The sequence below is a fragment of the Ammospiza nelsoni genome, chromosome 13, assembly GCF_027579445.1.
Source record: "Ammospiza nelsoni isolate bAmmNel1 chromosome 13, bAmmNel1.pri, whole genome shotgun sequence".
Lineage (NCBI taxonomy): Eukaryota > Metazoa > Chordata > Aves > Passeriformes > Passerellidae > Ammospiza > Ammospiza nelsoni.
Genome location: NC_080645.1, coordinates 15029872 through 15047137, shown reverse-complemented (window position 1 = coordinate 15047137; position 17266 = coordinate 15029872). Strand labels below are relative to the sequence as shown.

At 46.4% G+C, this 17266-nt stretch overlaps 2 protein-coding genes across 7 annotated transcripts in view; one reads left to right on the top strand and one right to left on the bottom strand.

Annotated features, from left to right (window-relative positions):
- The window catches only part of TPPP3 (tubulin polymerization promoting protein family member 3), a 202740-nt gene that overhangs the window by 70614 nt on the left and 114860 nt on the right, over positions 1–17266 (top strand). The gene's annotated exons all lie outside the window — the stretch shown is intronic.
- Positions 1–17266, bottom strand: part of PLEKHG4 (pleckstrin homology and RhoGEF domain containing G4) — an 85382-nt gene that overhangs the window by 56749 nt on the left and 11367 nt on the right. For 5 of the 6 annotated variants that reach the window (XM_059481231.1, XM_059481232.1, XM_059481233.1 and 2 more), the window contains exons 2-4: positions 14114–14311; positions 5984–8087; positions 593–808 (exon numbers count right to left, since the gene is read on the bottom strand). In XM_059481231.1, coding sequence (XP_059337214.1) covers positions 593–808; positions 5984–8087; positions 14114–14311 — 2518 coding nt within the window. The remainder of the gene's footprint in view (positions 1–592; positions 809–5983; positions 8088–14113; positions 14312–17266) is intronic. The other variant, XM_059481234.1, reaches the window with a different exon arrangement.

Here is a 17266-nt window from a genome sequence, read left to right as displayed (position 1 = left end):
GTCATCTGCTATTTCGCTACACTATCGTTCACCCTACACATTGTCCATCCACTTCACTGGGATATTCCTCTCAACACCATGTCTCATGAAATCAAATGTTTTCTAAAAATCTATTATATCTATGTGGCTACATTTAGTCAACCAAACTTCTAATTATCAAGAATAAAACTGGTTTTCAAGAGTCCTGTCAAAGAGCATCTTCTACATTCCTATCCTTTAATTACCTAGCAAGTGAATCAAGTTCCTATTCTTCTGACCAGGTCTGATGTCAGGCCCACCAGCCCATCATTAGCTGCATCCTCACTCTGCTCTTTTTGAACTCCTGGTATGAGCCCACAGATTTGGCATTTCTGACTCATACACACTTGGTTAACATTTTGAGACTCCTGAGAGCAAATTAACATTAATGGGAGGGAAGTTCTACTTCCTGTCCTGCCCATTCAGAAACTTCAGAGCATTCAAGAAGTGGAATTTCTGAAGAGGTTTGGAGAAATAGAATTGGCACCAGCCTCCAGTGCTGCAGAAGGAGGCTCACCTCCCTTGCCCTCCTGCAAACCACATTTCCAAGACACATTCTGGCTCAGCTACTCACCAGGCAGATAGGCAACTCCACTCCTGAGCACTTCTGGGTTCACATCCTTGACCATGGTACGTGCAAAGTGACCACCCCAGGCACTTCCAGAAGTTGGGGATGTCGGGGGAGTAACAGGAGGTGAACTTTCCTCCAGGGCACTGCTTTTACTCACGGCTTTCAACACACCTGTGCCAGTTGCCTCTTTTCTCATCTCTGTCTCTTCTGGCACCATCCCTGTAAGACAAGCAACAAACAGAAGCTCGAGCAGAGTTCCACCCAAAAGATCCCAGGTAAGCACCAGACTGGGGAGGGATGTGCTCCCAGCTCCAGCACTCTGCAGCTCCTCCAGCCCTTTAGCCAGCAGCATGCATGTTCTAAAACTGGTTATAACATTAATAGTACTGTAATTCTAAAATAAGAAACCAATTTATTGTGAAGTTTGCAAAGTATAAAAGCTCAATTCAGATGGGGATTACTGTAGTCAAAGTCCTTTTTAAAGGTAACATATCAAGCAGTACATGTCTGCTCACAGCCTGGAAGTCTGGCACACTGCAAGTCCCTGGCTGAGCTCCAGCAGCCTGAGCACACTGAAGTGATAAACCAGCTTCTGACAGGGAGGGCTACTCCATCAGGACAGAATTACTCCCCCAACACCACTTTCAGATTAGTTCCTGAAAATATGAAGTCAACTGGAGGCTGACAGATCAGCTGGAAATTGGCCAAAGAGACCTTGTTCTCCTTGTCCAGCCTTTTTTAATTAACATTTAACTTGAAAGTCAGAAACACATTTAAAAACACTGAATAACAGGATGATTACACCAATCAGCTCCTGCTCAAGAACTGCAGAAAATGCTTCCTTTGTCTGACACCTCAGCTCTAAAGTACAAGTTATCAGAATGAGTTAATTCTAAAATTAAATATCTGGGCTACTACATGGAAACTAAGGCAAGTTCTATCAAGTTTCAATTTTCATGTAAAATTATCTGGAAAGAAGGAAAAAAGTCTCTGCCCACTGTGCAAGAAGTATTATTCCCCATTTCCCAACATCACAAGCATTAGAAGCCAACAGAACATCTTCAATAATAGATCTTTAGTATCCAAAGTACACAACTAGGCTATCCCTGTGTTTGCAGAAAACTATACTAAATAAAAGACTATACTTCACTACAAAACCTGATACTTCAGTATCTACCACCAAAAATATCAACCTTTCTTCAGGAAAATACGAGTGGAATATTTATTTACTTGCTCTGAAGTCAGACATTTTAATTGCTATTTAAAATTTACTTCAACCATCCTACCTTCTTGCTGCATCAACAATGCTGACACTTGACTCAAGTTTATTTACTAACAGATTCCAATACTTCATTAAAGAGCAGGACCAGGAACAAAGCAGTCCTTGAAGTGGCTTTCAATACAAGTTTTAGCAGTGAAGGAGATTTACAGGTTGAAGCTTAGCCTGAACTGCTTTCAAAATTGCTAAAATGGGTGAGAGAAGTGCCCTGAGCAGCATTGCTCACTGCAACAAATCATGCAGCAGTGGGGGAAAGTAGGAGGAGCTCCCAGGCACTGCACCACCAAGGGCATGATAGAATAGCTGCTCATTCCTCTTCGGTAACACTTCTGGTTGAGGAGCACCCCTGGGATCCAGCCTGGCATCTGCTGCATTTGGCCACAGAAGCTGCTGTGAGGGCTTTGGGGCTCTGCCCAGGTCTGGGCTGTGCCAGAGCCCCACTCTGTTCCTGGGGCTACCTCAGCCTCCACCTCCCAGTGGTGCAATCCACTCCAAACACTGCTACATCTTCCTGAGCAGCACTTCAGAGGGGCACTGATCTCCTGCAGAAAGGCTATCCTGAACATCACAGAGGCATGGAAGTTGTGCCCAAAGGTTTCACATTAAGAGCTGGTAGACTTTCTAGGAGAACATGGAATCACCTTATCAATGAGCTGTAAGGACTGGCAGTAAGGAGAACTACACAGTTTGTAGTAAAGGGGTCTGCATAAAATGACAAAAGCCTTCAGAGAGGACCAAAATGTGAGATTTAAAGAGGACAAGAAATAGAACATAGCAGTGTTCCACATAGGTTACACACCAGGGCAAGAGAAATACATAAATGTGTGTGACAGTCCTGCCTTGGATATCTCTTAGGAATGAGGCAGCAGCTCCCAAAACGTAGGAGAGAAACATTTTGCTCAGCCCACCACACACAGTCACGGTACCGGGGCTTTTCAGCCCTGGGAAATTTCACTAAAGCTGTGCAGCCTCCAGACTATGCACATCTTGCCCAAACAAAACTCTTCCCGAGCTCCTGAAGGCCAGCTCAGCTGTGCAGATGCCAGCTCTCCCAACAGGCCCAAGCACACCGTTTGTTATTTGCGATCCGGGGCGGAGGCACTCGCTACAGCGGAAATTGTCCAATGCGGAGGATTACATCTAAAAGCAAATTGAGAGCAGGGACATCTGAACTTGCCGTGTTTGCAGGTTCCACCTTCCCCCGAGGTCAAGGAAGTGGGAGAGGAGGATTTGCTTGTGTGCATTTCAAAGAGACATTAGCATTTTCCCTGCAAACTGCCCCAGCACCAGTATCACCCATGCTAACACAGGCAGTAACCGGACCAGGAACGGAACGCCCTGGCAGGTGCTGCTGAATATGCCCCAGTGTGGCTTTTCAGACTATTTCTTGAATATCAAGATATTTTCCACCCACAAAATAGAGGAATTCTTTCCAGAGCTGCAAAGTTTCATTTAGATGTTAGTCATTAGGAAAAAACAGCAGTCACATTATCTGTGAATGGAAGCAGTGTAAATTTTAAGCCACCAAATCAAAACAGTTCACATTTGACTTCAAACTTTTTTCTATTTATATCTACGTCTTTCTAAGTTAGGCACTATTTGTGCACAAAATAAGCTCACTGAGAGTGGAAGTAAAGTGAGAGAGTTAAGGGACAAGGAAAAACCTGCAGACACAGCAGACTCAGATGCCCCAGTTCTGAACATGTATTTTGACATAATCAACAATATCTGCTGTAACAAGCAAGCTCCTCCACCTCACACAAAGCAAATTGTGCCTCTGCCCACTGCTGCTGAGGTGTGAATTTCAGATCTGAATTGACCCAGTAAAGCTTAAGCTCTGCTGTTATTTATAGTTTAGACAAGATACCCACAGTTTCCAATCATAGTAGCAAAATGACCTCAACAAGACACAGAGAATTTAACCTACAGAACCACCTTGCTGGAAAAGTAAAGTCCATTTGTAGGACATTTGCTTTGCTTTGTAATTTTATCTCTGAATTATCTTGTAAGTACATCTCTGAGGGTTTAATGGGGCTAGATAAGGAGATGGCTTGTTTGGATCTCAAAGCAATCAAATGTAATTGAATGGATTAAGCTTTTTATAGTGCCAGCTACAGCGTTTAAGAACTATTGCCAGCATTAACAGATACTTGTGCTGCCCTTTACCATAAAAAGTTTATTTGGATAGTTTGGATGGTTTTCCTGGCAATTTAGGTTGTTTCTTTTGCTTTACAAACACTGAGATAAAAAGGTTTGAATTTTTCTTCAACTGCAATGCCCGAGTTTAACATCAGCAGATTTGAACCAAAAGGGTCACATATTTCAGCCAAATCCCCAAAATAATTTGTATTGCCTGTCATTAAAAACAAACTCTGTGTGTACCCCAGAGGGGTCCATGACTGCTAAAATCTCCAGCAGTGGCCAAGATTTATTCTTTGGACCAGTGAGAACATCACACATCTCATAACAAGCTGGATCTGGTTAGTTTTGAAAGAGAAGAGATGGGAACACTGAACAAGCAGCCACAACACTCATGAGCAAAGTGTCCACCCAGTACTAAACACAGACTAGGTGCTCCAAGGCCTCGTCCTGAGCAAGCATGAAGTCAGGCCAGGTTCAGGTTGGCCAGGGGAATGGACACCCACAGCATGGTTATTTCCTCACATACATCCACCAAGACCCACAGATAGGCAGAAGCTGATTTTTTTTTTTCTGCTCATGGCGAGAGATGCTCAGAGAGAAGTGTGCTGCAGAAATAGAAACTTCTGAGCTGACCTCTCCATTTCTCAGAAGAGAAATGCTTGTCACTTCAAAAGTTTCAGAAATGCCTGGTAACCCTGGGCTTGCCTAACTATAGAATTAAATTAGTTTGATGCAAATGTTAATAACATTTTATTTTAATCAATGGTCACTAATTTAGCTCCATTAGAAAATCACTAAGACATCAGGTAAAATGTGAGTTTTGGGCCCTTGAGAAGCAGCTGTGTGTGCAGTCAAATGGAATCATGCAGCAGCTCTTGGCCACATAATTTGGGACCAGGGTAAGCATTACAGTGACAGCACACCCCAAGACAACCAGCTCTGCATCTGTTGCCCCAGAGGACAAAACATGCTCCAGCAACCTGGGTCTGAACGCCAACCCTTTCAAGAGTCCTCACTCCAACATTTCAAGCTGGGTAATTTTCCTAGCCAGGGGTCTCAGGGAATGAGAGCTGCTGAACTGGAATGGCATGTTCCACCCACCCCCGCTCCTCTGTGTGATCTGCAGATCCAGCTGCAGCTCTCCAGACTCAGTAGAGCTGGGCAAAGCCCACACCGGGCCCGTGTGGTTACACACTGCCTGCCTACAGTCTGGTGCAAAAGGCACACACCTGGATTGCCCTCTCAATCTCCTGAAGAAGCACAGCTCCAGCTCAGGAACCCAAGCATCAAGAAATCTGGGTAATACCTGCTTGAACATTCCATCTGAGCTGAAGTTAGATGCTTAATTCCTGTGCTCTCCCACTCAAGTTAAACAGCTCCTACTTGAAACACAATCGAGCTGAAGAAAGCATGCAGGAGGGGAAGGCAGGGAGAGGGGGAATCCCTCAGCTCTGCAGCTTGCTGCCTGAATCACTTATCAGCACTTATATTTGTTGATCTTCAGGTCACGTTACACAACTAGTATTTTTTACTGTGGCATCCACTGCTGCTTCCTCTTGCCACAGCCATCTTCCTACAGCCACTTTTCAACTATGAAAGACTTGTACAGTTAGACAAGTCTCTCCTCATACATTCTGCACATCATGAATGTAAGCAGGAGGAGGTCACCAGCAATCAGATTAACTGAAATTAAAAGTTTCTTCCAACGGAACTTTGTTCTGTACCAACATAAATTTGCAAAGAATTATTAAACAAAATGCCACAATAAAGCCACCTGTGAAGAGAAAGCTAATTTCATGCCACAAAAAATGACAATTTAATCTCTTCCCAGTATTTTGTGTTATTACCCCAAAGCCTCCCAGATATATTTATCAAATCCTGCCTGATAAGTAATATTCAAGCAGTACTGCTTGAGGATTTTGCTTTCAATCCATGTTACCAAACACAACCACACAAACACCCAATGGCTGTACCTTTAGGAGGCGATGCCCCCAACGATGCCTCTGGCTGGGAGTGCAGAGTGGCAGGCTCTGTATGCCCCTCAGCAGGTTCTGAGGACAGTGGTTCACCCTCCAATTCCTCCTCAATGGATTCCAGTGTTTTTGAGGCTGTAGTCTTCAACCTTTCCCTGTAAGAACAACTTCCCTGGTTCTCCACCTGTCCCTGCAAGTCCTGTATTGCAACATGCTCCTGGTTCAGCAGAGAGTTCTCTTCATTTTCACTGCCATGGTTTTCCACCAGTCTTTGCGGTTCCTCAATCGTCCCTCCAGACCTCTGGGTTTTGAACAGACTTGAATCTTCTTCTTGTGCACTGGGAGCCAACAAGTCACCGTTATTTAATTGTTCTGCCATCTGATTCTCTTCTGCTGACTGGGCAGTTTTGAGTGGTATGGCTTCTTCAGCCTTTTTATGCTCTTGCTCTTCACCATCTGACAAGGTTCCATCCGCTGGAGCTTTCACAGAACAGTGACTATGACTAGTCTGATTTTCATTTACAGTCAACATTTCTTTAGACTCTTTCACTTCCTCTTGGCTGTCCCTTCTTCCCACCTCAAATCCATCTACATCTCCTTGGCTCTCTTCTGGAGGATTTAATGGAGAATTTGCCTCATTATTGCTGCAGCAAGCGCTTACATCTGCTGTGTTCCCTGAAGGAGAGCCTCTGTCCCCACCTACATCTGAATTCTCAGGCAATGTAGTGACCTGAACTGGCTCAACACTTCCACTGACAACCTGGCAAGTGACATCAGAAGCTTCCTTTAGTGTGCAACATGGTCCCAAAGGGCCTAGGACAGGTACAGAAGAAGCATCCATCAGTGTCACCTCCTTTTGACCCTCAGTCAGTGGTTCTGTGTGTACTCCCAGCATCACTTCCTCTTTAGCAGCAGTAGCATCTAGAATCACTTCTGGGTTCTGCTCCAATGTTTCAACACCAGCATTTTCACTTGGTCCATCCCTTTGTCCCTCCACGTTTCCAGGGGCACCAGGCACTCGTGCCTTGCAGCTGGCAGCATCTCCAGCACACACATCAGTGTAGCTGCACAGTGCGTATCGCTCACTGCGAGTCTCCCGCTCTGCAGAGGAATCTTCTGCACGGCAAGCAGGAGGCTCAGCCACAGGGAAGTTATCACCCATGCTTCCAGGATCAGCTGGTATCAGCTGACCTTCTGGGGACAGTTCTCCATGTGCCATCATTTTGTTGCCTTCCAACGGAGTAACATTTTTGAGAACTTCTGGAGAAGTGCTCAGAGTGTCCATTTGACAGTGCTCTTTCTGCATAAGTGCTGACTGAATTAAGTTCTTGGAGTAGGTGCTGTCTTGTATGACAATAAATCTGTGCTTGCCTTTAAACTCATTCACTTGTGCCCTGGGCTGAGTGAAATAACTTAATGCCAGAGACTGTGTTACAGATCCTGTTTGTGGCCCAAATCTGGGCAGTGAAACTTCTGCCAGCTCAACGTACTCCCCTTCAAGGTCACTTTCCAAGCTCTCCTGAGTCACAGGACTTGTACACACACCATTGACCAGAGCTTCGTTTAACTGTGGAGCTGTGCTGCTAATGACAGGGTTGTCTCGATTTGAGCTTAGTTCCTGTAGATACTGAGACCTCAGGTCTGGTGAACAACACTCAGTATGGTCAGTGGGGAGGCACAAAATTGAACGTTCCTCTGTTATTTCTGGAGAGATTATATTGTTTTCAATTATTTTTGGTTTATTTATAAATTCAGGATTAACCACTTTATCCCAAGGGACACGAAATATTTTCTCATCAGTGGTTAGTAAACAATTTTCCAGTGCTATGCCCATCCGCTCTCCATTGAACGTACTCAACCATTCCAGAGTAAAAATAGAGGTATATGAAACTTCTGGAATCACCACTTCTTCTACATTATGCTTATCTTTTGCCAAACATTTCAATACAATTCGTGGAGGCTTCTTCACAGAGGGGACCACCTGCAGGTAGAAGTCACCAGGCTTCAAGATTTGCCAGTCAATGGAAGCGAGCTGGATTACAACCTTGTCCTGAATGCACAGGGGCCAGCCCGCATGGCGAAACAGCAACCCGCAGTACGGAGCCTGTGGAGACAACAGAAAGTGTTCTCAGCACCAGCAAAAGATCTCAGCTCAAGCTTCTGAGTAAGAGAAATCAAGAAAACAGATTAATTTAGAGTCTTTGGTTATTGATGTAGGCAAGTTTCCCACACTAAGGTCTTCTCTTGAAAAAGCAGAAATAAAAAAATCTACCAAAACAAACTACCCGTGCAGGACAGGTGGGCACAAGTTACACTGGGAGGCTGCAATGTCCCAGTGGAGGGAAGAGGAGAGTGCAAAAACAAAACAGGAGATAGGAAGCAGCAAATGAGGAAAGCACAGCAGAGCCACAGAGAAAGAAAGCAGCAAGTGCTATCAGCAAACTGTGAGGAATCACATTTAACATACCAGCAATTTCCTCATTTCCAACATACAGCAGCACTCAGGCCATGCCTCAGACAAATCCCACCCAAGTAAAAGAACTGAAGTTTCATGGCTGAACTGACTTGACTCAATTATTTACAGCTTTATCACAACTTCAAAAAATAATGCCCAGTCCTTTGAACTTGATTCTGTTTGGGTAGGATTTAAGTTAAGTCATTATATAAGCCATCAATTCCACAATTAATTTAATCTATTTCTGTACAAGGCTTTGGGTTCAATTAATTCAAGTATTTTGCCATACAGCAGAGAAACCAGAGAACAGAAAGGAACTTCCTGGATCCTCACACACCTTGAAACAACAGGTACTGGCATAAAGCAATTTCTTTCTTATGTTCATCAAGATTTCAGCCCCACCAGATTTCTAACTCTCCTTGCACCTGAAGCAAAGTTGCTCACTGGTTTAGAGACCCAAATCATCCTTCAGATATAGTAATTCTTCCTCCTCAATCCTGTATTTTCTGGATGTGTTTCCATTGCTTAGACTCATTAACCCATGTCACATGACCTTAGCATGTCCACCTTCATCACCTCCTCAGTGTGCCTGAAGTATCTCCTTTGTAATGCCCATTTCTTTTTCTTAAAAACCATTTGTTCATTGTGCAAAGCGTTGTAAAACACAGCCTGTAATGGCACCAGCACTTCCCAAATGTGCTGGAAGCATCTCTTAAAGCTAAGATCCCACTCATCTTCCAGTCACACTCCTACAGTAACCCAGTCACCTCCTGGTTTTTCTTTCCAAACTGATGAACTCCAGTTCACATCAGAAGTTCTGCCTGCCACTTTGTGGAGGCACATGCTTGCCCTCTGAGTTACCATTACAAAATTTAAGTACAAAGTTTTAGAGCTGATCTTATGCAATGCATTTATCACCCTCCTCTTCCAGGTTATAGCTGGCGTGTCCCAGGCTGGTTTCACCACAAACATGCCATACATACTCTTACTTTTCATGCCAAAGTCATGGATGAGAAGCACGGTGTGTTTCATTACTCCTGCCTCCAACTCCATTTTCCCTCCAGTACAAACATCCTCCCTCCCTTTCACCAGTTTGTAGCCATCTTGCAATTCTTGCATAAACATCAACCCCTTTGACACAGTAATTAATCTTCCATATGACCCCATAATAAATCCTTTATAGCAGAGATTAAACAATGAAATTTATCTCTCTAGAGAAGGCTGGTTTATTAAAAAGGCTGCTGTGACACTACCTGCCATGGAGCAAATCACGTGGAAACGTTAATTCAGTTTTTCATGGGTCAGTTAATTCAGTCCTTGCTCAGTGCACAATGTTGTAGGCTCAGCTTGCTCTCTGTATTTTGTTACTAGTCCTGACTTAACAGATTCTACAAAATCCCTGCTACCAGACATTCAGCATTACATGGTAGCTTCTTCCACATTCCAGGATGGAGACCTGCCAGTCCTATTTCTTCAAAATAGTCAAGTTCAGTCACAGTAGTTTTACTTCTGTTCACTGCTACTGCCCTACTCATGTACTTACACACTGTATCACTACAAAAAGAAACCTTACTTTAGTTTTCATTTACTTGAAGGATCATATTAATATTACCTTTCTATTCTAACCTTGACTCAGAGCAGACACACGTCCCCTTCTTTCCTCTGTTAAGTTAGAACCAAAAAGCCCTATAGCCTGACACACAGCTGCTGTACTTCCCTCAAAGGCACAGCTAAGCTGGGCAGTCTGGTGTTCTCAGGCTTTCTGATCTGCAAGACACAGATGCCTCTGTCACCAAGTTCCTTTCATCCACAATGCAGTTAAACTCAGCAAGCCAAGAGCACCTCTTGCAGCAGTTTGCACAAGCTGCTCCAGCAGGTCTCAGGCTACATGCACTTCATGGACTTTTATACCAAGCTCAAGACTCACACAGCACCCCAGCCAACAAAGCTTGTAGCTCCAACCAAAGTGCCCAAATCAAGTATTTTGTTTATAAGTTTTAAACTAGAGCAATTTGCAGTTTTCCAGAAGAGAGTGTACCACTGCAGCACACCAACCCCTCTTCTGCCATTATAGGATCTCCTAGTCAGAGTATTGAGGCCAAGGGTCTGTACCAAGGGTCTTTCAGGGGAAGAAGAAACAGGTAAAGATCAGTTCCCAAACTATTATAGCTCATAGAACTGAAAAGTGAAAGATACAATCAGCAGCAACATAAACATAAAGCTGAATTCCATCAGCACATACTTGACATAGAGATTCTGTTAAAATCTGGATGCAGAATAACCCACTGGAGGGCCACTCATACATTAACAAATTCCAAACAGCCTCACTGTTTAGATGCTTACTTGTCTGCCTACTGACTCATAAGGAGAAAACTCAGCAATAAAAGCACCAAAACCAAAATGCAGAATGCATTGAAGTTCCTGAAAAGCCCTACAAAGCCACAATCTAAACTGCATCAGGAGCCAGAGTAACATCCAAAACAGGAATGCAAGTCCCACAATAGCCTAAACATTACAGAGCTTTAGAACTTTAGAAGTGGAGCATCCTCATGCTGCTCCTGCTCCAAAATGCACCTTCAAAGGGAAGATTATGTGAAGAGGCTTATTACAGTACCTTTAACATCTCATTTTGAGGCTCAAGGATTTTCTTTTCTCATGTCCAAACACTACAGAGCCAAACCAAGCCCACCAGAGGAGTGCCAGGAACACCACCCTCTATACCCAGTGGCTGTAGCCAGGAATAGGCTGAGCCAGCTGCCTCTGAAGAAAGAGCTGGGCACCAATGACAAAAATGGCACAAAGGTGGAATCTTCCAAAGCTACAGGGATGGCTAAGCTGGAACACACCATTTAGCTCAGGACATCACCTCAAAGCCAGGGGCAAAACTTGGTTATTAACCTTGTGCTAAGCAGAGACAGACCTCCTTGGAACACCCCTTCCACTCCCTGAGGAATCACACACTGGCTGATGATTTTAATGCCCATGAACTAGTCTAGTACTTCATGAAGCCATTTACACTTTTGTCATTGCAGAGGCTGACAAAAGATCCAGTGCTCTCAAGACTTTCTACAGTAGTCATTCAGACATGAGTTAATTCTTTTCCCTCCAGTGTGTTTAGGAAACACTCACACAGAGCAGCTGAACTACAAACTAAGGAGGAAGTATTGCTTTTGTTTAGACTCTCTAAAAGGCAGGCAAGACTTTCAAAAAGCAATTAGTAAGAAACAGTCCTCTGTGATTTCAGACTGTAAAGATGAAGGGGCATACAGTGGAGGTTTGGGGAAGAAGAGACCACAGCAAATTAAACAAATTTCATAAAAAAGAAATAATGAATTTAAAATATCAAACAAGCAGACTTTTAAATAAAATATGGAATAGCCTGGGCCCAACTCTAAAGAGGGTGCAAGGTACCGAGAGCTTCCCTTGATCTCCCTGTACTGTCACTCCAGAACCAAAAAATCATGAGACACAGCCTGAAAGGGTCACAACCAAGAAAGAAAGGATCTTGCTGACCACTGTCCCAGCCATTTCACACCTCACCAAAGCCCCCAATACCTAATGGTAAGCCTTGTGCAGCCCTCCCTAAAGGCAGCTACCCAACCCACCCCACATCTTGCTGGTCAGTTGGGTGGGATACCAGTACCCTGGGCTTCTCCAGTGCCCACTGGCCTCACACTTCCCTTATCAGGACCCCGAGCTCCACCTGCCCTCATCTATCCCTCCTCAGGACACCCAGCACCCACTGCCCTCACACCTCTCCCTCCTCAGGACACCCAGTGCCCACCACCCTCATCTCTCCCTCCTTAGGACACCCAGTGCCCACTGCCTTCACACCTCTCCCTCCTCAGGATGCCCAGCAACCATTTCCCTCACACCTCTTCCTCTTCACAGTCGAGCACCTATTTCCCTCACATCTCTCTCTCCTCAGAACGCCCAGCACCCACTGCCCTCACACCTCTCCCTCCTTGGGACGCCCAGCACCCATTTCCCTCGCACCTCTCCCTCCTCACGGCCGAGCCCCCATTCCCCTCGCACCTCTCCCTCCTCACGGCCGAGCCCCCATTCCCCTCGCACCTCTCCCTCCTCACGGCCGAGCCCCCATTGCCCTCGCACCTCTCCCTCCTCACGGCCGAGCCCCCATTGCCCTCGCACCTCTCCCTCCTCACGGCGAGCACGGCAGCGCCTCGTGTTCCAACGGCCCTCCAACAGCCACCGAATCCACCGTGCCCGTCAAGGCGGTCCCGCGCTGCTATTGGCTGCTGTGGCACCCGCTGTTCTCCCATTGGCTGTTGGGGGGCCGAGGCCCGCCCAGCCGCCCTGCCCGCGTTCCCCCGTGGCGCCCCGAGGGCCACGGGGGTTGCGCGGCCTTTGCCGTGCGTTCCTCGGCCCCTGCCCCAACGGCTGCCCTCAGGGACGGCAGCACCGTGCGCCCACCTCGCTGCTGCTTTCCTTCCTTCCCCTTCACCGCCCCACCTGCCCAAGGCACCGCTGGCCGCTCGGAAGCTGCCGGGATCTCGAGAAGTGGGGAAATTGCTACCTTGGCTCATTCAGCGAGGGCGGTGTTTTGGGGAAAGCCGTGAAACATCTTGAAATAATTACCAGTTTGTACAAACGAAAAGCTTTTTGTTTCTTTAAAGGGGAAAAACACACCATGCACCATAGAATTAGAAGCTCCAATTACGGATACTGATGGAATAACATCTATTGCAGTGTTCAGGGTGGGAGAGAGCAGCAAGGCCATGCACCACCTTGGATCCTCCTCGACTCACTGAGATGGCAGGCACCAAGCTGGAGGCTGGTGACAATATGAGGTGACAAACTGCATCAAAACACACTTTCAGGATGCCTAGTTCACATGGATCCATCCTATGGGTCTGTGATGGGTCTGTCCCCCCAGTATTTCATTTCCTTGAAACAAATGAGTGACTATTTCAGCCTCTATTCCATACTTTTCCTCTTCCTAGAAATCCCTTGCCCTCTACCATGAGGACTTGAATTGAAAACCTGGCCACATGCCCCCTTTGCATTCAGAGACAAAAAAGTTAGAACAAACCCACATTTAGGTTGTTTGGGCTGGTTGGGTTTTTTTTCATCTTGCAGACCTCGAGCCAAGTTTTGTGATGGAGGTGTTTGACTCATCGTTTCTAACATTTTAGACTCCCAACAGTAAAGCACGTTAATCTTGGACTCGTTCTGGCAGTAAATGTAATGTGACTCCTCGGGGCTACTGAGCCTTGTGACTGTTCCAGCAACCATCAAAGGGGAGCTGGAGTTTTGGAAAAACACCGACTAGAAGCATTTTGCCCTGCGCGTCATTGTGCCAGTGGCAAGAGCCTGACAGCTTCATCCACAGGGCCAGGGAACAGCTGGGGTCAGAGGCCACCCTGGTCAGACACATTTAGCAAACACTTTGCTAAACCTCTTCCTGTGAATCCCTTAAGCCCTTGGTGTTCCTGATTACGGAAAGGGAGAGCACTGCTCCACACCTGATCGCTGATCTCTTAAGGGTTAAGCTTCAACAACAATTTCTCAACTATTTCCTAATTGTCTGCCTGCCCTCCCACCTAGACTGCCATACATACTCAAGCGCTTTTTGCCAGCCGTTTTGCATACAGAGCAGAAAGAAAACTCTCCAAGAAAGCCTTCACAGGCCTTAGAGAGCATGATGTACTCACACAGGCATCCTGCTGAATGCACTGCAGGATGTGCTTGGCTGGAATCAGGAAGTCTATGAGGTAGTGCAGTCCATCCCCACGGTACGTCTTCTCCACCACATCAAAAACTTGGCACAGCACAGTGGCTGCGGTAGCCTCGAATGGAGGGTAGAGTGCTGATAACGTGCTCTGAATGCAGCCGTCCAGTGACTCCGAGTCCTGCCGAGACAGAAAGCGTTAGTGGGACCGGGACACGATCCGCCCAACGCCCAGGAGCACGGCCATCGCCGAACACAGGAGGAACGAAGATCACAGGAGCCAAGTGCTGTCCTTTCTGGCTTCTTTTGGCACTGGAGATGGCAGGTAAACACAGAGAAACTCTCCCAAAGCAGGAGTGGAGTGCTCGCAGAGCGCTGCACACAGGATTGCCCGCTTTTGCTTACGCAGCAAGTCCTTGTGCTGCCTGCGTGGGGTGGGGCGGCTGTTAGACCACAGCGCAGCACGTGAGCGCGTGCGAGAGACACAGCCATGGGTGGGCATCACCAGCCTGTCCATGGCTTGGGGACACTCCTTGGTGGGCTAAGGGCACCTGCAGTGGGCTGAAGCTCCTCAGCCTCCTGCGCTCTGGAGTCCCAGCACAGGATAAGGTGCCAGAGCTGTTTGGTTCGGTGGAAAGCCACTCTCCAGAGCGACTCCTCGTTATTCAAAGCTGTTTGCCTCTCATGAAAGGCTCTACTGCAGGAGCCAGGAGTTTTCTGCAGTGCGAGATGCCTCACACGAGGATTCACACAATGTGTGTGAGCAGGGCTGCCTGTGGTCCCTGAGCACACCCATTGATAACTAGGATGCCTGTTCAGGGGGATCAGAGGCAATGGCTTGCCTGCATCCACCTTCATTTGGGAAAACCTGCCAGCCATAGCCTGCCCATAGTGTCAGGACCAATTCCAGTGCTGGAGGCCAAATTCTGAGTTATTGCATGGGTGTAAATCAAGAGAGCTTGCCAAAAAGTAACAATTTAAAAAAATATAAAGCTGTACATATCTGGAGAGGGGATCAGGATTGCTCTTTCTGTTTTAGAGGGGATCCCTTGGGCTAGCTTACAGCCAGTGGGAATAAGTTTTGCTCCAAAACCAAATGAAAGTTTACTCAGGTGTCTGGCCAGATCCTCATCTGATCCAAATCCACCTCCTTTCACTAGAGACAAGAAAAGCAGCTGCTTACGCAGAAGCTCTACAGCCTCCTGTAGAACAGGAACAACTACATGAACATGCCTGAAAATACACTTCAAGACTGGGAGAGAAAGTTAAACAAAGCAGTGCCACAACAGCTTACACCACAACCGGGGAACAGTAGACCAAGGGGATCAGGAGGAAACAAATGGTTTCACTGCTTCCATCCATTGCAGCACATCTGTGAAGATGCCTCCACCAGCTTGGGAAAGTTCAAGAGTCTCAGGGCAAGCCTGAACTGACCTGCAGCCCAGCAGAGTTGATGCTCCTCACACAAGCCTTCCCATCTCTCGCAGCTTACCAATCTCCAGGTTCCTCCTTTAGCGGGTTGGGTGTTTAAGCACAACATAAACTCCCTGCTCCGATGCAAAGCCACCTTCTAGGACAGACAGCCTGTGGGACTGCACAGGAGAGCTGAGGACACCCAGGTGATGCCTCCACAATCCCTGCAGATGCAACGAGCTGGCAGAACTACGGTGACAGGCAAACCACACACTGCCTGTGGGACAGTGCTGCTTCCTTACCTTTCTGCTCTTTCTCCTGATGTCAGCAAAAGCAAGGCTACATGGATGGCAGCAGGCTCCTAAAGTGCCCACACCTTTTCTGAGAGGCCAACTGCCTCCTGCAATACTCAAGGCCAATGCAACCAGATAAACAGAGGTTAAGGAGCTATTTTTCATACACATAGAATCATAGATTATCCTGAGTTGGAATACTTAATCCAGTATTCTTAAACCAAGAATCCCAAAAGCAAGAGCCCTATGTGCACACTCTCAAGAGCTGAATTCTAGGGGATGAGCATTTAACCCTAATTCTAAATAGGAGGAGAAGGCTGTTTTAAACAATTTACCTTCCACTCAGAAAAATAATAACCTCTGTTGATACCAATCTGTCCCAGCAAGTGCCTGTGACCTTGTCAGATAAAACTGGCCTTCACACAGGTGCTCTCCCACCCCATCAGTCACCTTCTTGGGCACTATCACAGCATTGCTGCTGGCAGCATTTGACAACAATCTCCCTCTGACCCTCCACAGCCCACAAGTTCAAAACATCAATCAAAACCAGCTGGGGTTTGTTCTGCACCATCTTCTGCTTGAGCAAAATTCTTTCAGATATCAATCCCTCCCCAAAATAAATTTGTTAAGTTCACTGTTGCAAATAAAACAAAGAAGTCAAAATATTTGCACATGAGTCAGTGCATTGCTCTAAGGTTCTCACACCATTCCTCCTGCCTTAGACTTCACAAAACAATTATTAACATTGGCACCAAATCAAAAATCCTTTATATGGTTAAAATAAACCAGCTTGTACCTTATCCTTTCTTTAGTAAAATACAAAATAAGCATAGCCTGTAGCCATTGCAGAGTGCAGTGCTAACTGCACTCCTGAGCACAGAGGCTTTCTCTCCCTCTGGCTAGATTATACCACAAAGCCATGATAGCTGTGTATATTTCTAAGGGATAGAGAGAAGTTTTCAACCACTACCTTTATTAAAAAGAGATGTTTGCACCAATCTCTGCTAATTCTGCAGGAAAAGCCCCAAACAAGAAGTAGATTCCCACATCCCACTGTGCTGCATTGGGTTGTAGCACCAGCATCCTTGGGAGGGTACGTAACCAGGTACAGAATGAGGCTACAGAGCAGAGGAGCCTCCGTGTGCTGCAGAGGAATGTGGGGGTGACACTGCTCCTCAGTGCTCCCACCCAGGATGGTCACCCAGGGACAGCTCCTGCCTGGAAGGAGGGTGAAACAGGGCACTGCCTCAGAAGCCACCTTGAAAATGCAGGGGGTAGAACATGGCTGAGCTTGGAGCCTCCAACAGCAACAGATTCTCCTTCAGCAGGGGACTCATTAACCCAGCTCAAAATCCTAGGGATGGGGCTGCTTATTGGCACTAATTAACTTCTCATATTGCAGAGGGGCTGGAGGAAAACGCCTCAGCCAG